The sequence below is a fragment of the Syngnathus typhle genome, linkage group LG5, assembly GCF_033458585.1.
Source record: "Syngnathus typhle isolate RoL2023-S1 ecotype Sweden linkage group LG5, RoL_Styp_1.0, whole genome shotgun sequence".
In the NCBI taxonomy this organism is placed as follows: Eukaryota; Metazoa; Chordata; class Actinopteri; order Syngnathiformes; family Syngnathidae; genus Syngnathus; species Syngnathus typhle.
The window spans coordinates 7,277,557-7,297,785 of record NC_083742.1 but is presented as its reverse complement, the minus strand read 5'-3'; the positions used below and the strand labels follow the sequence as shown (position 1 = coordinate 7,297,785).

Below are 20,229 nucleotides of genomic sequence, written 5' to 3'. Positions count from 1 at the left end.
CTGTTTAAAGCTTGATTTGAGTCAGTAAATGATTACAATTTTATTATATTTGTCTGACCTTCTTAATATTCCTGTTTGCAGTGGCGCAAAACTGCACTGTATCTTTCTTAAAGGGGTTTCCAATATTTTCACTCGTGTAAACTGAGTGATGCTCTTATTTCATCACACCGAAGAAAACACAAATCACTGGGACATAGAAATACAGTACTTATTCAAATAACATATTGTGTCACATTAAAATCGCCATACGTATGACTCCTCACTTGTGACGCCAGATTTATGTCATGACAATATACAGTGTATATATACCCATGCAGTGGCCACCCCCACTGCTCAGATAGGAAAGTGCAGACAGTGTTTTACTTAGTAGTGGCAAACGAATCAGTCGGCAATTTTTTGGTTTTGAACTATCCAGTTATTCGGCATCTGTTGCGTTTCTTTTTTCATCTTGAGAGCTTTATTGCGGAGCTTTTTCTCACTGAACTACCCTCATCGCCATTAAGGTAGGTAAATAGACTTTAATTAATATTCCTGTCGCGCGACGTGGCAAAATTGTTCTTTTTCATTTTTTTTTAATTAAGTGCTATCCACTTTTTTTCAACCTCGTTGCATTGAGAAGCAAGATTTTCGGAATAAGATTGCACAATTGCACAGACCAACAGCTACAGAATGCTGTACTCTCTTATCATTTTCTTAAAAAAACGTATCAAAACTGAATATTTTATTAAAAGGCGAATTAACACTCGCCATATATATGTTTAAATTACTATTCCGTGAATTCGTGAGGGCTCTGCTCGCCTTCCTCATAGGTGTTGACTTGCAAGCTGTGGCGCAAAATGTTTAAGAATAATGTACATAAACAACGCATTTAAGTTTACATATCAAAGAATATATAGTATGTCATCAAAAAAAGTGAAATCACACTTCATCTTGGAAGGACACGTGTGGAAAACAAGAAAAAAACAGGAATTGCAAAACACAGTCCGACGTTGCCTTGATTTGACTTGCGGGTTAACAAGAGTGCCAACATTAAATAAATGAGTAAATAAATAAATAAATAAATAAATAAATAAATATATACATATATACATATATATATATGTGTGTGTGAAGTATACTGTGTAGCCATATAGTAAATAATTGCATCTGTAAAGAAATATTTATCTATTTCAATACTTATATAATTATTTGTTCAACAGGTGTTTATTTCAATACTTGTACAATCTCTCTCTCTCTCTCTCTCTCTCTCTCTCTCTCTCTCTCTCTCTCTCTCTCTCTCTCTCTCTCTCTCTCTCTCTTTCATAGATAACTGGCCTTCCTTCTGGGGCCGCCCCGACCTGCTGAGGAAGGACGGCCTTCACCCTAACCGTGAAGGCGCCTTCACTCTTTCTAGGAATATAGATTACTGTTTGAGCCACACATGACAGGTCACTTTAGAGCAGGCCGGGTCACAGGTGATTAGACCACCTGTCAGGATGGGTTTGGAGTCTGTTAAGATAAAGTTAACTAGCGCTAGGCTAGACTCCCAGCATGCACATAGCTCCTTGTGTAGACTAGAGCGTGATAGTTTGAATAGTGCGACAGTACACATAAACGCACTTTCTACTGGGGTAGTAGACAAATCCAATCACTCCACCCCGACCGGTTTTGCTGAGGAAACGGTGCCGGTTTCAGATAATTCTACACGTGTAACGAATATTTACTATCAGATTCCCACGGTCGTATCAGCCCACCGCGCTAACAAACATTTGAGAGGTGATGTCAGGCTTAGAGAACACAATCTTACTCGCATTTCGTATAAATATCCTTCGATAAATACGCACCCGGATCGACCAATTACACTTAAACTTGGTTTTATGAATATTAGATCGCTTCATACGAAAGCCATTCTCGTTAATGATCTCATCACAGAACATAATCTAAACGCTTTTGGTCTCTGCGAGACCTGGTTAAAACCTAATGAACTGATGCCGCTTAATGAGGCCTCGCCTCCAAATTTTGTGAGCTCGCATGTGGCGCGTCCTCGAAAAAAGGGTGGGGGTGTCGCCCTCATCTCGAATTCCGAGCTTAGTTTTAGGCCTCGTTCGATCAACGTATTTAAAACATTTGAGGTTCTCATTGTCCGATCCACCGCTTTACCGTCATTTTATCTTGTTGTTATTTACCGTCCACCCGGGGCTTACTCTGGCTTCCTGGATGAATTTTCAGAATTTGTGGCTGATCTAGTAACCAATGCGGATAATATAATTATCATGGGCGATTTCAACATCCACATGAATTTACCGTCAGAGCCACTTACTTCGGCGTTTCAGACTTTAACTGATACCTTTGGTTTTACGCAAGCTGTACAGGCAGCAACGCATAAGAATGGAAATACCATAGATCTGGTATTATCCCGAGGACTTGCAACCTCAAATATAGCAGTACTGCCATACACTACTGTTTTGTCTGATCATTACCTAATAAAGTTTGAAATTCTAGTTCCTTGTCAAAGACAAGAGAGCAATCAGCATTATAGGAGCCGTCATTTCAACTCTATGACTGCAACTGCGCTATCTGAAATACTGTCGCCGGCAACCACTAATTTTCTCACATACGCCGGCTCTATTGATAATCTTACGAATGAATTCAATGCGACATTGTTAAATGCCATTGACTCTGTGGCGCCGTTACGTCTGAAAACTCGCCGTAGAGTGCCTACTCCGTGGTTCACAGATGAAACGCGTACGCTTAAGCAATTATGTAGAAAGCATGAGCGCAGATGGCGTCTAACCAAACTTGAGGTTTTCCATCAGGCATGGCAGGATAGCCTCCTGAAATATAAAGATGCGCTTATCTTAGCAAAAACTCGATATTTTTCGCAAGTTATTAATCTCAATAAAAACAATCCGAAACACCTATTTGATACAGTGGCAAAGCTGACTCTGCGCCAGCCGACCTCCGATAGTTCCTTCCACTCAGCTGATGAGTTCATGAAATTTTTTGCTCAAAAGATTGAATCCATTAGGGATGAGATCAAGAATAGCATTCCAATCGCTCGGTCGAGCACGCCGTTTACCAACGCTGATGATCATGCAACAACCCTCTCAACTTTTAAAAGCGTGTCTCTTGAAAGGCTTACACAAATTGTTAGTGCGGCTAAACAAACAACATGTTTACTCGACCCTCTTCCAGCCAAACTACTTAAAGAATTATTTCAAATTTTAGGACTGTCCGTCTTAAATATAATCAATCTGTCTGTCTCCTCTGGGATAGTGCCAACAGCCTTTAAAACCGCTATCATTAAACCGTTACTTAAGCGACCAAATCTTGACCCGGACTGTCTCAGTAATTATAGGCCAGTTTCAAACCTCCCATTCATAGCAAAACTTCTTGAAAAAGTAGTAGCGCAGCAGCTTATTGATTACATGGTCGCCAATAATCGATACGACACTTTTCAGTCTGGTTTTAGAGCTAATCATTCCACTGAGACAGCACTTGCTAAAGTGACTAATGATCTCCTCGTAGCTATGGATTCAAACATTTCGTCTGTACTGTTACTACTCGATCTTAGTGCTGCCTTCGACACTGTAGACTTCGATATTTTATTAGGGCGTCTTAAAAGTTGTGTTGGTATTTCAGGGTCAGCACTAGGCTGGTTCCATTCCTATCTATCAAACAGGACGCACCGAGTGGTCCATGGCAATGCGTCCTCGGAGCTCTATAATGTTACATGTGGTGTCCCACAGGGATCGGTTCTCGGACCAATTCTTTTTAATATTTATATGATTCCGCTTGGGGACATAATACGTAAATATAATATTAGTTTTCAATGCTATGCGGATGACACCCAATTATATATGCCGTTATCGATGACAGATCCGCGGGATTGTTGTAATCTTGAGAAGTGCCTTGCGGAGATCAAGCAATGGATGTCTCTCAACTTCCTTCGTCTTAACCCAGATAAAACTGAGATGTTGATAATTGGTCCAGCTCGTTATCAACACTTATTCAAGGAAACCGCTATAACTATAGATAACCGTACTATCACTCAAAGCGATACTGTAACTAATCTCGGGGTAATATTTGACCAAACTCTCTCCTTTCAAAAGCACATTAAGAATATAACCAGAATTGCGTTTTTTCACCTTCGTAATATTGCAAAGATTCGTCCGATCCTCTCGACCGGTGATGCGGAAACTATTATACATGCGTTCGTCACGTCGCGCCTGGACTACTGTAATGTACTATTTTCGGGTCTTCCTAAGTCCCGCATCAAAAGTCTACAGTTAGTACAAAATGCCGCTGCAAGGCTGCTCTCTCGGACAAGAAAATTTGATCACATTACCCCAATACTAGCCAACTTACATTGGCTTCCGGTCCATTTAAGATGTGACTTCAAGGTTCTTCTATTAACCTATAAATCGCTGCATGGCTTAGCGCCTTCATATCTCGTCGACCTAGTTGTTCCTTATGTTCCGTCTCGTAACCTTCGTTCGCAAAACGCTACCCTTTTAGCGACACCGAGGGCTAAGAAAATGTCTGCAGGCTCTAGAGCATTTTCTATTCGGGCTCCAGAGCTTTGGAATGCCCTACCAATGGATATTAGGACTGCTACCTCAGTAGAAACATTTAAGACACGTTTAAAGACACATTTCTATGACATGGCCTTTAACTAACCTGTAGTGGCCGATTCGGCTGGAGTTTGTTTTCTCTCCCTCTCCACCCCCTCCCTCCCCCCTCCCCGGCCGGGGAGGTGGTTAGGTGGTACCCATGCTGACAGCGGCTATCTGGATTCTCGTGGCCAATTCAGGATAGGGGAACTGCAGCTCAACCTCCTCGAAGAGCACTGCCAGGACAATTGAGGGCTCCTTTCGGCAGCCCTCTGCTGTGACATGGAGATCCACTTTTTATTTAATTGATTTTCATGTTGTATCATTTGTGCCCTCTCTGCATCCATTTCAACCTGGTGATCCTGAAAGGGGGATCCTTCCATCTGTGGTCCCTTCTCAAGGTTTCTCATTTTCCCCCTGCTAGGGGTTTTTAAGTTTTTCCTTGCCCTTTTGGGAGCTTAAGATCAGGGGATGCTTTGAGAATAATTGTCAATTTCTGTCTATGTGAAGCCCTTTGAGACTGCTTGTGATTTAGGGCTATACAAATAAACTTGACTTGACTTGACTTGACTCTCTCTCTCTCTCTCTCTCTCTCTCTCCCTCCCTCCCTCCCTCTCTCTCTCTCCCTCCCCCCCTCTCTCTCTCTCTCTCTCTCTCCCCCTCTCTCTCTCTCTCTCTCCCTCTCTCTCTCTCTCTCTCCCTCCCTCTCTCTCTCTCTCTCTCTCTCTCTCTCTCTCTCCCTCCCTCTCTCCCTCCCTCCCTCTCTCTCTCTCCCCCACCATCCGAGCGTGGTGATCAGTTGACTTCTCGGCACCTCTCTTCGCCCGAGTGTCCAAAACATGCGGCCGCAAATCCAATGACACGACTACAAAGTCGATCATGGAACTGGGGCCTACGGTGTCCTGGTGCCAAGTGCACACATGGACACCCTAATGTTTTCACATGGTGTTGATTATGGACAATGTATGTCGAGCACAGAAGTCCAATAATAGAACGCCACCCGGGTTCTGATCGGGGGGCTGTTCCTCTTAATCGTCCCCTTCCAGGTCTCACTGTCATTGCTCACGAGAGCATTGAAGTCACCCAGCAGAACAATGGATTCTCCAGTCTCTTGTTTTAAGGACTCCAAATAGGGTGGGTACTCTGAACTGCTGTTTGGTGCATAAACCCACACACAACAGTCAGGACCCATCCCCCTCACCCGGATGCAAAAGGAGGCTACCCTCTCATTCACCGGGGTGAACCGTAATGTGCAGGTACCTAGCCAAGGGCGATAAGTATGCCCACACCTGCTCGGAGCCTATCACCATGGGCAACTCCAGAGTGGAAGAGAGTCCAACCCCTCAAGAGGACTGGTAGCAGAGCCCAACTTGTGTGTGGAGGCAAGTTCAACTTTGTCAAGTCTGAACTTTTCTCACATGCACACCAGCTTGGGCTCCTTTCCTGCCAAAGAGGGGACATTCCTCGTCCAGAGCCAGCCTTTGTAGCCAGGGATCGGACCACAAAGGTCCCTGCCTTTGGCTGCCGTTCAGCTCATTGTGCACCCGACCCCTTTGGCTCCTGCCACAGGTGGTGCGCCCATGGGAAGGGGGACCCACATTGCCTTCGGGCTGTGCCTATGGGTGAAGGCCCGGCCACCAGATACTCGCCTTCGATCCCCACCTCCAGATATTTATTGATTCATTCATTGAGTCATTGATTGATGGCACTGTCTTAACCCTGTCATTCTCCCCTATTACACTCACTGGGCAAGACTAGTGCTGTGTTGGCTACATCAAACTGCTTTTCTTAATAACCATCATCGTCATTCCTACAAAAACAATAGGTTCTCAGTGTTAGATATGTGTGTCGAGATTAAAGTTAGGGATATCTAAGTTTTTTCAAATTAAACTCAATTTTTACCCGTGGCTGCCTTTGGATCTGAGAATCGAGTTCAGGTTTTTCGTTTGTTTAAAGTTTAAACAAACTATAAAGAAAACCAACAACCGGGTGCCCCTAGTGGCAGTTGATTATACTGCTGGCAGTAGATTTCCACCACCACTAACAAAATAATGAATTATTTAACTCACGAATTAATTACTTATTTAATGAATTAAAGACCCCATATTCGCTACCACCAAAATGAATGGACAAAATAGAAAATGCTAACTTTTTGGGGGTTTCTAATGAAAAACAAATACCGTATTTTCCGGCCTATAAGGCGCACCGGCCTATAAGGCGCACCTTCAATGAATGGCCCATTTTAAAACTTTATCCTTATATAAGGCGCACCGGCCTATAAGGCGCACCATTAATGCATCATGTCAGATTTTTAATCCAAATCAAATCATTCTCCATTTTATCTTTTTTATTTCAACTTCAGACGGAAACAAATTACTTTATAATCATAAAATAATGATCCATAGTCTTTTTGAGTCATGATTCATAGTCTTTAGCGGGCCACTTATGATTGATTTCATGACACAATGCTTTGGGCCAGTTTAAATTTAGGAATTTGGTCCATATATAAGGCGCACTAGGCTATAAGGCGCACTGTTGGATTTTGAGAAAAATTTAGGTTTTTAGGTGCGCCTTATAGGGCGGAAAATACGGTACATAAATTGAGCTCGTTAGTGTAAAATGGACCATCACGGCTTTTATGTCCCTTTAAATGATTTCGTGACTGAACAAAGGCAAACAGGTTTGGGTGTTCTCCGAGAAATCAAACTCAGCATTCCCAAAATAATTACTCCCCCCACCTACTTGGTACCTCTTGGTAAATAAAAAAAAAATCATTTAGAAACTGAATCCTTGTATTTTCAGTGTGATTGTTTTGATGAAATGAAACCTTTCCAAGTGATAATTATGCAAATAACACAACAATCAGGAATGTGGCAAACACTTGTTGAGTTTTTTAAAGAAGTCTTTTAACCATCACAATTGAAAATCAATTTGGAGGCAGCCCTGTAGTGTATCTGTGTTTGCATTATTTTCGTATTCTTTCATTGTGGGTTGTGTCTGGCGTGAGATAAATTTACACAAAAACAGACATCAAGCAAACAGGAAGCAATTATTTCTTCACAGCACTTTGCTATTGCCTATTTATCAATGTCAATGAGCAAACAGAAAAACAGAAGTATGTCAAGGTGTTTGCAGCTTTAATATCCATTTTTCTTTGAGACGCAACATGATACAATGGTGGTGTTTTGCATTCCTTTTCTTTAATGTTCTTGCACACACTAACTGGACTCCTTTTTATATCACATCTAGTACTTCCCATTGCCATAAACAAGGTTACAAGCAACATGCAATGTCCACAGTACATACATGAGAAAACTTCACATCACTGCGGTAAACACAAAATATGGTATGAAACAGAACAAATCACACAATGACACTCCTTCATAACAACAAATGAGAGCGTAAAAAAGACAACACAAGGCTTCTTCCTCTGTGTCTTTTTGACATTTTGTATGTCCTGGGAGACAGCTATAATTAATTCCTCCCTCATGCCCCAAGCTGAATTCTTGTCTTTGTTAAAATTTTGAAGACTAATGAACACAGCCTCCATGGAGGTGGAATAATAAATCAAATCTGGTTGGTTCTGCTCAATATCCCGGCTGTTCTCACCTTACGCAAATTATCTGAACAAACTGTTCTATAGAACATTTGACAAATTTGCACACATTGGGTTCCAAACACATTCTCCACATTTTATTGGTGAGAACGTGTACTGAGAGTGATAGGAAACACAATATATATCGTTTATAATGAACAAGCAATACAAAACCAACCATGTTATATTCACTCACCACTGATCATTGATCATAAATGCGTTTTCTGGAAAACGGGTGCCCCTTGGCACAAATGACCCCACTCTCCCCTACCTATGATGAAAATCACAGACCTCGGCCATATATTTAAGTGGGAGAAATTGCGGTGGCTGATTTGACCCCTTTGTATATGCTGGGACAAATCTTTTTATTGATGTAGGTGGATGAAAATTGTTAGTGTATCCCTAATAAAATTACCTTTATATTCAGTACTAACCTTAGCTGTACTTTTCATTGTACATGAACCTCACTCCTAAGAACTCTAAATCAGTCTGTTGTTCACATCTATTTCTATTCTCCAGGGAAGAATGGAGATGCTGGACAACCTGCAAGACGACAAGGTGCAAATGGGAATTGAATCAGGCAACACAACCTCTAAAACCAGCCTAGAGGTGTCCATGAACTTTACATTATTCCCCTATTACCAACATTCGTTGTATGTGGCTACAAGCTATATCCTGGCATACCTCTTCATCTTCCTGCTGTGTATGGTGGGGAACAGTCTGGTCTGTTTGGTCGTCCTTGGAAGCCATCATATGCACACGGTCACCAACCTCCTCATCTTAAACTTGGCGATCAGTGACCTCCTGGTGGGTATCTTCTGCATCCCCACAACACTTGTGGACAACCTCATAACAGGTAATTATCCGTGCAATATTTAAGCCTCATAAAAATAGTTTATTCGACTTTCTCAAAGGCACTTAACAGTGGTCACAAAACAGACTTGGATCTCTCCAGAAGCCAATTTCAATTGCCATTTTTCTGGTTTGTCGCGGGTATAGTGGCTCCCCCCTTAAGGAGCCAGAGGGTTGGAAGTTTGAATCTTGCAATAGAACAAAACATGGAAAATAAGGAAATAGAGACTTGATGCAGGGATGCTAGTCAACATCCTTAGCACTACAGAGGTGCCCTTGATCAAACTCTTATATACAAAGCAAAGATCTTCAGAAAAAACTGCAGTAATTCATTTGAGGGATAGGGCAAAATTCAACTTGAAATGAGTGGTACTACCATTCCACAATAAATCACTGACTGCAACAAGAATCATAAAGGCTGGTTGGCTTTGTTGAAACTGAATGAAGGACTATGCTCACCTTTGAACAGACGTTGAAAAAAAATGACATAGAATATAGATATTTTTTATAAGATTCTGTATGGAATGTGACAAAATATTATATTGTCATCTCCCATGGTGAGTCTCTTCACAGTATTTACCTCCATGTATTGTCAGTACTGCAAAATTAAGCAATATATGTCCAGGGCTGGACTGGCCGCTCAGCACAGCATAAAGATGGACTTGTGCCTCTCGGGGCCAATGTGGTGCAATTAGTAATTATGTGCTGAGCCCACAAATCAAACAAAGCAGCAAATTAAGACCTTTACAAAATAAACAGTAAGTATATCCGTTACAGTCAAATACCATTTGCAGAGGTACATGGTCGTCAGGAGTGGAACTGGCCAGGGGGACAAATCGAAATGCCATAGCTAAAGGAATACATCTTTTGAAAAACAAAAACATTTCTTCCAGTCATTCTCTCTACACAATATTATTTGGCATGCGGTCCACAGTTATGTTTTTGTGTCGTAAAATGCAAATGTGTCTGATATTTTGTTTAACATGGCATGGGGTCCACAAAATGGAAAAAAGCAGTGTTTCAAATTTTATGTGTCTCATTGTGCTTTTTAGATACTATTATTTGATTGAATAAGCCATCAATCGCAGAATGCAAAGTAGTGTCGGCTGTCGGGTACCAAATTCATAGTGCAAGAAATAAGGAATCTAAGCAATGCCACAGAAAAAAGCCTTTTCATTATCTTGTAAATTTCAACATAACCTTACTCTTTACTGGGTTCTACATGAGTGAATCTTGTTTTATGGAAGCGTGACCATTGATTATGGGAACAATGACTTATTACTGATAGACAGGGTAGCAAGCATGAACATGTGCTCTTGTGCTGAGGTCAGCTCGTGTCAAAGCCTGGGGCCTGGGATGTTTGTTTCTGCGGTGTACTTGGGTTTGCGCTTTGACCACTCTGATTTTGATGCTAATGACAGACATGGAGCAGATTGGCTAGGAAAACACTACTTTCCGCCCACAGACAGGCACCGACGTACCGTTATGCCCAGTTCTACCAGTGAAAGGTCAAGCAAAATACCAAAAGAGAGTAAACTTGACATATGCACACAGACTATTATGCTTTGTGCTAGGCTAAAGCCAATAGTCAATAGGAACAACAGAACCAATATGGGTGGAACTTATCGATTCAACTGGCTTGTTGGTTTTGTTTTTTTAAATTGGTTGGTAGTTTACGACCATGTCTCGCTACCCATCTCTAGTGCCACCTTATGTAAAAAATGGGGTAATCAACATGACCTGTTTTGAATAGCAACATGTTATCATTTTGAATTCAATTAAACGGAATTTTGTTGCATTGACATTCTACCAGTTTATTGGTAACAACAGTTTTAAAGCTCATGCATTTTAAAGGTAGAGAGAGCTCTTACACGGGTGTGTTATGCCACGACAGCAATTTGTCATCACTTACAATACAACACACCCCATACTCAATGGCACAAATATTAGTGAAGTTGTTGATTTATATCGCTACAATAATGGTCTGCAATACTGTAAGCCAAAGGTGTCAAACTCACTTTTTGTTGCGGGCCACATCGGAGTTATGGATTCCCACGTGAGGCCATTAATGACTTAAATAGAAATGAATGTGTGTGGATATTATCACATACATACAACAGAATTTAATAATTTCTTTTGAAATTGGGATTATAGCAAAAAATATATATATATTGCAAAATCTCATTGTTATTAAAAGGAAAGACAATTTAGAATTTTGGTATTTCAACAAGAAACATTAAGTTGACATTCGTGATTTTAATTTTGCAGGCCACATAAAATGATGTGGCGGGCCGAATCTGGCCACCGAGACATGTGCTGTAAGCAGTGAATTATGGTGATTGATTGGAAAGGGAAGAAAACATTGAGTGAATCAGCGTTTGACCATACAATTGGACCACTATTTCTGAAAACTACCCATATGGACAATCTTGCATGCTTTCTTTTACACACACACACACACACACACCGGTCAAAATGCCAGAGCAGGTTTCTTGCGTCAGTACAGCCCCGTACGTTATATGCTTTATGTTACTCCATTGCAATAAGAATCCCAACACAATCAAGAATGGAGTCAATTCATGTATTCTGCATTTATTTTGCTTTACTGACTTTTGCGTGACTCATTTCATACTTGGCAGGGTGGCATATTAAGCATCCATCTATATTCTATACCTATTATGTTGTTCTTTCATCTGTCCATCCCCATTTTCTTCCACACGCTGTTCAGTCATTGTTGAATGTGAAGCCCTTAAAATGAAAGCTGCAATCCTGCCTAGAAAATCAAAGGACACATACTGTGCTCCGAGAATGTCTTTACCGTGCTTCACCTTTTACATGTAACGTAACAGCTGGATTCCAAAATTTTATAAATTAAGACTCCTTCAAACTTCTGCACTCAACACCCCATAACGACAGTAAGTTAACAAAGCGTGGGTGTGATGAATTAAAGAAAAGAGAACAAAAAGTAATTGAGTTCAAGTGCATCCACTTTTTACTGAGGAACCTTTTGATGTTTCCGTAGCTTAATTTGAATTGACCTTCACGGACTGGTACCAGTCCACGGCCCGGGGGTTGGGGACCACTGCTTTCCGACATATGTCACTTCTCCTTTTCCTTGCAAAGACAGAAATTGATGCAATCGCTTACGCGCAATTACTACTGGCATAAGCTCCACGTAACTCTCCTGTATCATACGGTCATTTGCTTCTGCTTTCCTCCACCAGACAATTCTTTATGCTCAGTCACAAGCTGTCACAATACCCGCAACAATGCCCAAACGTTTAAAATGACCAGGATCTGACTGCATTGTAGCTCAGGATAGAATCAAATCCAAGTCCATTATTGTACAAAATAATATACAGCGGGCATCCAAATTGTTCTCTCTGGGGCAAACAGCTTTTATTTTTTGGTGGTGGACAACAGCTTTCATTTTTTGATGGTGGACAGAGAGAAAAGGTTTCATCATTCTTAATAAACGTAACAAGCAGAGAAAAGGAAGCAAAAGAAAACAAGGACTGATATAATTAATCGATATTCATATGCAATTCCGTCCAAGTCCTCATCTTCTGTATCCAAATTAAAAAGTCGGGCAAGTTAGCCATTAAACATGTCACGTTCCTTCTCGTTATTTTCTCGTCGTTGCCACGTTGCTCTTCTGCAATGATCCTTGCTTTCCAGAAAGCTCTAATTGTGCCTCGTAAGGAGGTCATCTGGTCTATGCCATTTTAGAGGGTCCTAATACTGTCTTTGCACAAACCAGTGGTTCTTAACCTGGGTTCGATCGAACCCTAGGGGTTCTGTGAGTCGGTCACAGGGGTTTGGCAGAGCTTCCACTGCAGATGTCGGAACACGCCTGATTTCATTATGACTGTCAACCCAAATATAAACGTATGACCGTCTCATATTATATACAGTATAGGCTACGCAACAAACCGATGACTATCTAGTTTTGAAATCAAAGACTAGTAAAACCTGTTAATTAAAAAATAGATAAAAAGATGAACGTTAATGAAAAAAAAACTAGCAAGAGCGCTGAAGACAATTTGCAATTGACACATAGTTGATGCACAATTTGTCTTCACGGGCCAAATATAATTGCAATTGCCCGGGGTCTCCAGAGTTTGACACCCCTGCTTTAGACTATTGTTTCGACAAATGATGAATTACAATGTAAATAATGTACACTCTTCCCATCAGACCATCATAAATATCAACTTCATCTTCTGACCTAATAGATGATGTTTTATATTTTACAGGTTTTTTTTATATTCTAAGTCTGTGAGTTCTTTTTAACAGGTTGGCCTTTTTCCAACGTTGTCTGCAAGATGAGCGGTTTTGTGCAGGGTGTGTCTGTGTCTGCATCAGTCTACACGTTGGTTGCAATTGCTGTTGAAAGGTTTGTAGTATTTGTTATTCTACTCATGCACTGCTCACAATAATGTTTTTCAAGATTGAAAAGAACATTTGTTTGCCTGAAGCTACTACAAAAGTATTGTTTCTAAACAAAACAGAACGTATCTTGAAAATTGTATGAATAATAACTAGCCTAATTACCTAATATAATCTTTATTGGTCAAAACACTTACACTTGGTCACGTTGAGATCAAAAACCTCTTTTACAATTGAGACTTGGCTAAGAAAGGCAGCAGCAAAAAAAATCCAAAATGGTTCCACGTCTTTCTTTTAGATTTACAAACATTTAAAAACGCCAGTTCCTAGAGACGTGAAGACTTTCCGAAACTGATTGCAGGCTAAAGGTGCTGTGAAACTAAAAGGCTCTCATCAAAAAAGCGATATATAAATCAATGTATATTGAAGATTACATCCGCCTCAAATTTACAATCACTGCAGACGAAATAAAAAAACGACTTGTATTAAAGGGATCAAAGCATTTTCCTGACATACATATTTTGACGGCGTGGCTCAGTGCACAAGAGAGCAGAAACTGCATCTGAATCAGCCAATGTAGAATAATTACAGGCAACAGCATAAAAATGTGTTTTGAATCGTGTCTTGAATGTTTCTACTGAGGTAGCAGTTCTGATATGTATGAGTAGGGCATTTCAAAGCTTTGGAGCCGGAATGGAAAATGCTCTCGACCCTGCAGACTTCTTTTTTCCCCTTGGGGTCACTAAAAGGCCAATGTTTTGTGAAAGAAGGTTTCGGGACAAAACGTAAGGTACAACTAGGTCACCATGCAATTTTATATAGATTAGTAAAAGAACCTTGAAGTCACATCTGATGTGGACCAAGAGCCAATGCATGTTGGCTAGTATTGAGGTAAAACGATCTAACTTTCTTATCCTTGTGAGCAGTCTAGCTACAGCGTTTTGTACTAACCGTCAACTTTTTATATACAAGACATAGGAAGACTAGAAAAAACATAAACAAGGCGCGACGTAAACATGTATAATAATTTCTGCATTATGGGTTGAAGGAATCGGACGGAGCTTAGCAATATTGTGGAGGTAAAAAAACACAGTCCTAGTTATGTTCTTAATGTGTTTTTGAAAGGGGAGAGTTTGGTCAAATATAGCACAGATTCATTACAGAATCACTTTTACAATTATCAAGGTTTACAATGCTGTCCTTAAATAGGTGCTGAGGACGAGCAGTGTTTCATCTCAGCAAGACCCGTCTCAAGATTACAGCAGTCATTTCTAACGGCATAGTTGCTTAAGTAATGGTTGAATAATCACGATCTTAAAGGCTGTTGGCATACTGCCAGAGGAGATGGGCAAATTCATTATATTAATTAATCAACAAATTAATTAAAGTATACGGTCCAAGAATCTGAAGTTCTTTAACGGGTTTGCCAAGAAGCAGGTTGAGTAAGAAAGTTGTCTGTTATGCCACACTAACCAGTTCTATAAGACGAAAATTCCACGAAATCGTCGGTTGAGTGGGTGGAGGTGTCCGAGGTCGGCTGCGTTAGCTTTGCCGCAGTATCAAATAAGTATTTAGGCTTGTTTTTATTGAGGTGGATAGATCAAGAGAATTAGAGTAATTTGTTTTTGCTAAAGCGAGCACTTCTTTGTGTTTCAGCACTGACGGAAGACTTCAAGTTCAATGAAACATCATTTGAGCTCAAGCATAATTATTTAAGTGTGCGAGTTTCATTCATGTAAGCCTCTTAGGATGCGTTTGAAGAAATAAAGGTACGACTTAATCGAGGCTGTTTTAAAAAGAGGCATTGAAATCACTTGTGAGATTAGCAATTGAACCAATATAAGAGGGAAATGAGGCAGTTGCCAGAGGTACTGACATTGACGGAAAGCCAAAACTTCAAGTTGTAGAAAGTAGTAATCAGACATACATAACAGTACTAAAAAAAAAAAAGTCCCAATGATCGTCACACACACATCTGGGTGTGGTGAAATGTGTCCTCTGCATTTAACATTGCAATGTTGATTTTGATCCATCCCCTGGGGGAGAGGGGAGCAGTGAGCAGCAGCGGTGCCGCGCTCGGGAATCATTTGGTGATCTAACCCCCCAATTCCAACCCTTAATGCTGAGTGCCAAGCAGGGAGGCAATGGGTCCCATTTTTTATAGTCTTTTGATATGACCCGGCTATACGGTAGTACCATTATATTTGAGATTGCCACTCCTCGGGATTGTCCCAAATCTAAAGTATTTCCATTTTAATGCGTTGCTACATGTATGGCTTGCGTGAAACCAAACATATCTATTATTGTCTAAAACGCAAAAGCATGGTAAATTCATATGAATATTGAAGTCCCCTATAATTATCTGCATACATAGGTCTCCAAGTCAGCCACTAATTCTGAAAATTCATATAAAAAGCCAGAGTAAGCACCAAGTGGACGGCAGATAACTGCAAGATAAATCGACAGCAAAGCTGTGGTTCAAATGACGACAACTTCAAAACCTTTAAAAGGGTTATTCTAGCGAGGGCCAAGTCTGAGATCAGACTCGGAAATAAGGGCTACATTTCCACCCTGCGTTGCTCCATTTATTATTTGCATGAAACCAAACATATCGATTATTGTCTAAAATGCAAAAGCATAATTACCCATAATCATCCCATAATTACTATCTGCACACATAGGTCACCAAGTTAGCCAAACATTTTGAAAATTCATATAAAAAAACAGTTCTAAACGCGTTATTCCAGCGAGGCTGATTGGACATAAGGGCTACACTTCCATCCTTCGTACAAAGACATGCAACAAAAAGCGAGCCCTCATTATGCGGCAGCAATTCATTAGGTATTTACCAATCATGTTAACATTATGGTCTCTAATGAGGTCAATAACTAGTAGTGCTTTTGTGGAGAGGGATCTAATTTTCATACTAATATATTCTCCCTCTCCCCCCACCCCCAGAGTTCTTACCCTCACTGTGTTGAAGCAAAAGGAAAATAAAAAAAACACACCACTTTTGTCATCCGACAAATGTCATGCAAAAAGTTTGGAAAAAGTTTCTATGTTTCGAAGTTTCTTTTTCTACATGCTATTGGTTCCTCTTTTGAGGCTTTCTGTAACACCCATTATTTTTCCCCTACAGGTTTCGCTGCATAGTGTTCCTGCATAACAAGACAACCTTCGTGGCTGCCAAGGCAGCTATTGCTGTTATCTGGCTACTAGCTATGGCGATCATGTGTCCAGCCGCAGTGGCATTGACTGTGGAGGAAATTCCTTGGCACTACATGGTCTATAATGATGACGTAAACCATACAATACCCCTCTACACCTGTTATGAAAACTTTGCCAACCCAAAGATGACAAAAGTTTATACTGCAGTTCTTTTTGCTCTTGTCTACCTGGTTCCATTGATGGTCATCACACTTATGTATGGTACCATTGGTGTCAAACTATGCTTATCTGTGGTTGGAAACAGAATGCCACAGGAAACCAACATCCATGTCAGGAGTAAGAGACGAGGTAAGGGAGTGTTCTCCCAGAAAAAGATTCGGGCGATAAAGATGCTGGTCCTGGTGACCTTGCTTTTCATGTTATCATGGTTACCACTCTGGACCCTCATGATGATGGCAGACTATGCGGGCTTGGCAAGCGACAAACTCGATCTATTGAACAGCTACATCTTCCCCTTTGCTCATTGGCTGGCTTTTGCCAATTCCAGCATCAACCCCATAATCTACGGCTATTACAATGAGAATTTCAAAAAAGGATTTCAGGCGGTATGCAAATCCTCGACCTGTCTCGTGCAGTGGCATGTGTGTAGAAGGATTACAACCTGTTTTAGGAGTCGTAGGTCTGTGCAAGTCCCTTTGGAAGGTACCAGTTGCAAAAATCGCGGTAGCTATAAGAACCGGCTGTTATTTCGAGTGAGAAATAGAGTCCACAATGACAAATTCAACATGGGCAAACGTGAGTTGAACAGGAGTACTAAGGAGGGATGTGCGGGAGCTCTGTCAGGGAGGAGTGCTTTGCATGAAGGGATAGAAATGGCAACGATGAACAAGAAGGGCAGCCGTAGTGAGGCGTTGGAGAAAGCCAGCCCGCTGTCAGTTTCACTGTACCATGCATGGGATAATTGAATTCACTTAGAATATACCTGTACTAACAAAAATTAAACATCAGATGAACTTGAAAGAAATTGAATACACTACGCTTAATATTTGAACTTAGTGTCATGTAAATAATTCATTTAGTGCAACCTGAAATTTACTATCTCTTCTCAATTAATTCGACAATGAAGAAAACCAATTACCGTATTTTCCGCACTATAAAGTGCACCTTCAATGACTGGCCCATTTTAAAACTTTGTCCATATATAAGGCGACCTGGATTATAAGGCGCATAGAATAGATAACTCAACGTTGCTCACACGTTAATGCAATCACAGTATAGTAACACTCGAAATAGTGAAAACAATAACAATATATCAACAACTCAACATTGCTCAAACTATTTGTCAACAATAGCCATTCTTTCATTCACCTTGATTCGCTTTTGGGACATTATTTCCGGGATTTCTATCATGGGTAAGTATGTTGTGTGTTTAAACAGTGTTATTTTGTCGTGTTTAATTATATGTCTAGCTCATTACTTGTGTTTTAAATGACCGACGTGTCAAGTGCGGCATAAGTCTGTCGTCCAAGCTTGTGCTGTAGTTTGTTTTTGGTGTTTTTTGTAGTTTTATTTACAGTTGCTTCGGAACACGACGGCTTCGCTTCTTGACGCTCATTGAAACAAATTAGCATCGAGATCCCCGTTTCTTCTGTATTTCAAGTGGTTCAATGTTAAAATATTCAAGTTTGCTTCAGTACTTAGTCAGTCAAGTCTTTTCTTGTTCTTTGTGATGGGCCTCCAACTCTTCTGTATTATTGTCCGTACTGTGGTGTACATATAAATCCAAAATATCGATAGTAAGATAACTTTTGATGTAATGGAAAAATAAGCAAAATTTCCCATAAAATTTTAACTTTGGAAATTCAATGACATGACTCAAATGTATCAATTTCAAATAATATTGTTTCAGTGGTTTCAGACTGGAGAGAATGAGACAGACGAGATAGTGAGCAGATTGTTGTTTGCCATTCAACTAATCTGTACTGAATGAAATGTTTGTTTCTTGATGTCGACCTGCTGTTAGACTGCAGATACCCGAGCCTTATCATTGCTTTTTATATCACACTGTATTGTAGTATGTTGTATTGGATTGTATGCACTCAAGAGCACTAGAGCTTTCTATATATTCAAGCAATCATCCTAGTATAGATAAAGCTGTCCAGCTCAGGCGTGTAGTTCTTGATGAATGTCGTAGTGTGATTGAGCAAAAGCTTAATTACTTGTTACCCTGTGACATTATATGTGTATTTTACTGTATATTACTGTTTGAACAACTGTGTAGTTTTACAGTGTTAATATTGTCACAATGCGTTTTAATGTCTTTTCTTCTTCACTCACTGTTGGTGGTACATTTTCCATCCTGTTTATCTTCTGTATCATATTGTTGTACTGTTACAGTATTTATCGAAGTCATTGATCAGGTAACCATACCACAGGATTCCCAACACACAGATAATAGCACTTACACACCACTCCATGTCCAGTAGTTTATATAGTACTATATATTTGTAAAATCAAAATTTTCATACTGGATCAGGTTCCATTTTAAATTGATATTTGCCACAGTTTATTCCTCGTGTAATTTATTATGCACATGTACGCAATATGTTGGATATACATTGGCCTGCAAAAGTATTCCTTGAAATTAATCATTCCACACATGAATGTAGTTGATTGGATTGCATGTGATTGTTTTAAAAATAAAATCAGACTCAGCAGAATGTCTATTGTGGTATTTCGCCACCAGCTTTGCACTCAAATCGTTCTGTGTTGTTCTCACCACAGATTAGACTCTTGGTGGGATTTAGGTCCGGATTTTGACTGGACCATACTGAACCACTGTAGTGCAAGTGCCCATTTTTAATTTAATGCCTGTAACACACAGTACATTTTACTATATTTTACTGTACTGATCACTTTCGTGTAGATAAAATGTCAAGCTGACATACATACATAAGTAGGTATGTACACAAAGACACACAAGCTAAAATTTGTGGTCAATACACCTGTTTATGCTAAGTGAATAATAAAGTATAAGATGTAATGATTTCCATTTCCCTTTCCGCCTAATTCATGTTAAATTTTTGTCATTCATTTTCAAAAAGCAGGGCCACAGCAAATTGATCGATACTGGGTTAAGCTACTTCTAAAAAAGAGAAGGTTGGACACCTCTTTTTTCCCAGTGCAAGGGGCTCTCGGGCTGAAAATTGCAATTCAAGGATGAAACAAAGTTTCGGGATAAGAAACAAACATTAAATGCAGGAACTCATTTCTGCATTTTTTTCTCACTTAAAACTAATATTAATAAAGTATTACATTTGTCTTGCATATCAGAAAAGATAAGAAAACCAAATGAATTGGTTAATAGAATTCCTACTTTGGAAAAGCTAGAAAATCTATATTAAAAATTAACTGTACTCTCTTACTCTATAGTATGTGCCCCTTAGTTATGGTGCATCAATTTAGTACACAGGTGTCCAGATATGGCCCGCCGCATCCTTTTATGTGGACAAATTGTGCATCAAATTCGTGTGTCATTACTAGAATTGCAAATCGTCTTCACTTTTAATAATTTTATTTTTTTAAATATTTGAGCAGTTTTTACTCGTCTGATTTGAAAACGAGTTATTTGTC

General features: G+C 40.0%; 1 protein-coding gene across 1 annotated transcript; it reads left to right on the top strand.

The window, feature by feature from the left end:
* Window positions 1–363: 363 nt before the first annotated feature.
* Window positions 364–19,245, top strand: npffr1l2 (neuropeptide FF receptor 1 like 2). The gene is made up of 4 exons (XM_061277633.1): window positions 364–503; window positions 8,707–9,043; window positions 13,336–13,435; window positions 16,568–19,245. The coding sequence occupies exons 2-4, from the start codon at window positions 8,713–8,715 to the stop codon at window positions 17,559–17,561; spliced, it is 1,425 nt and encodes a 474-aa protein (XP_061133617.1). The 5' UTR covers window positions 364–503; window positions 8,707–8,712; the 3' UTR covers window positions 17,562–19,245.
* Window positions 19,246–20,229: the final 984 nt, after the last annotated feature.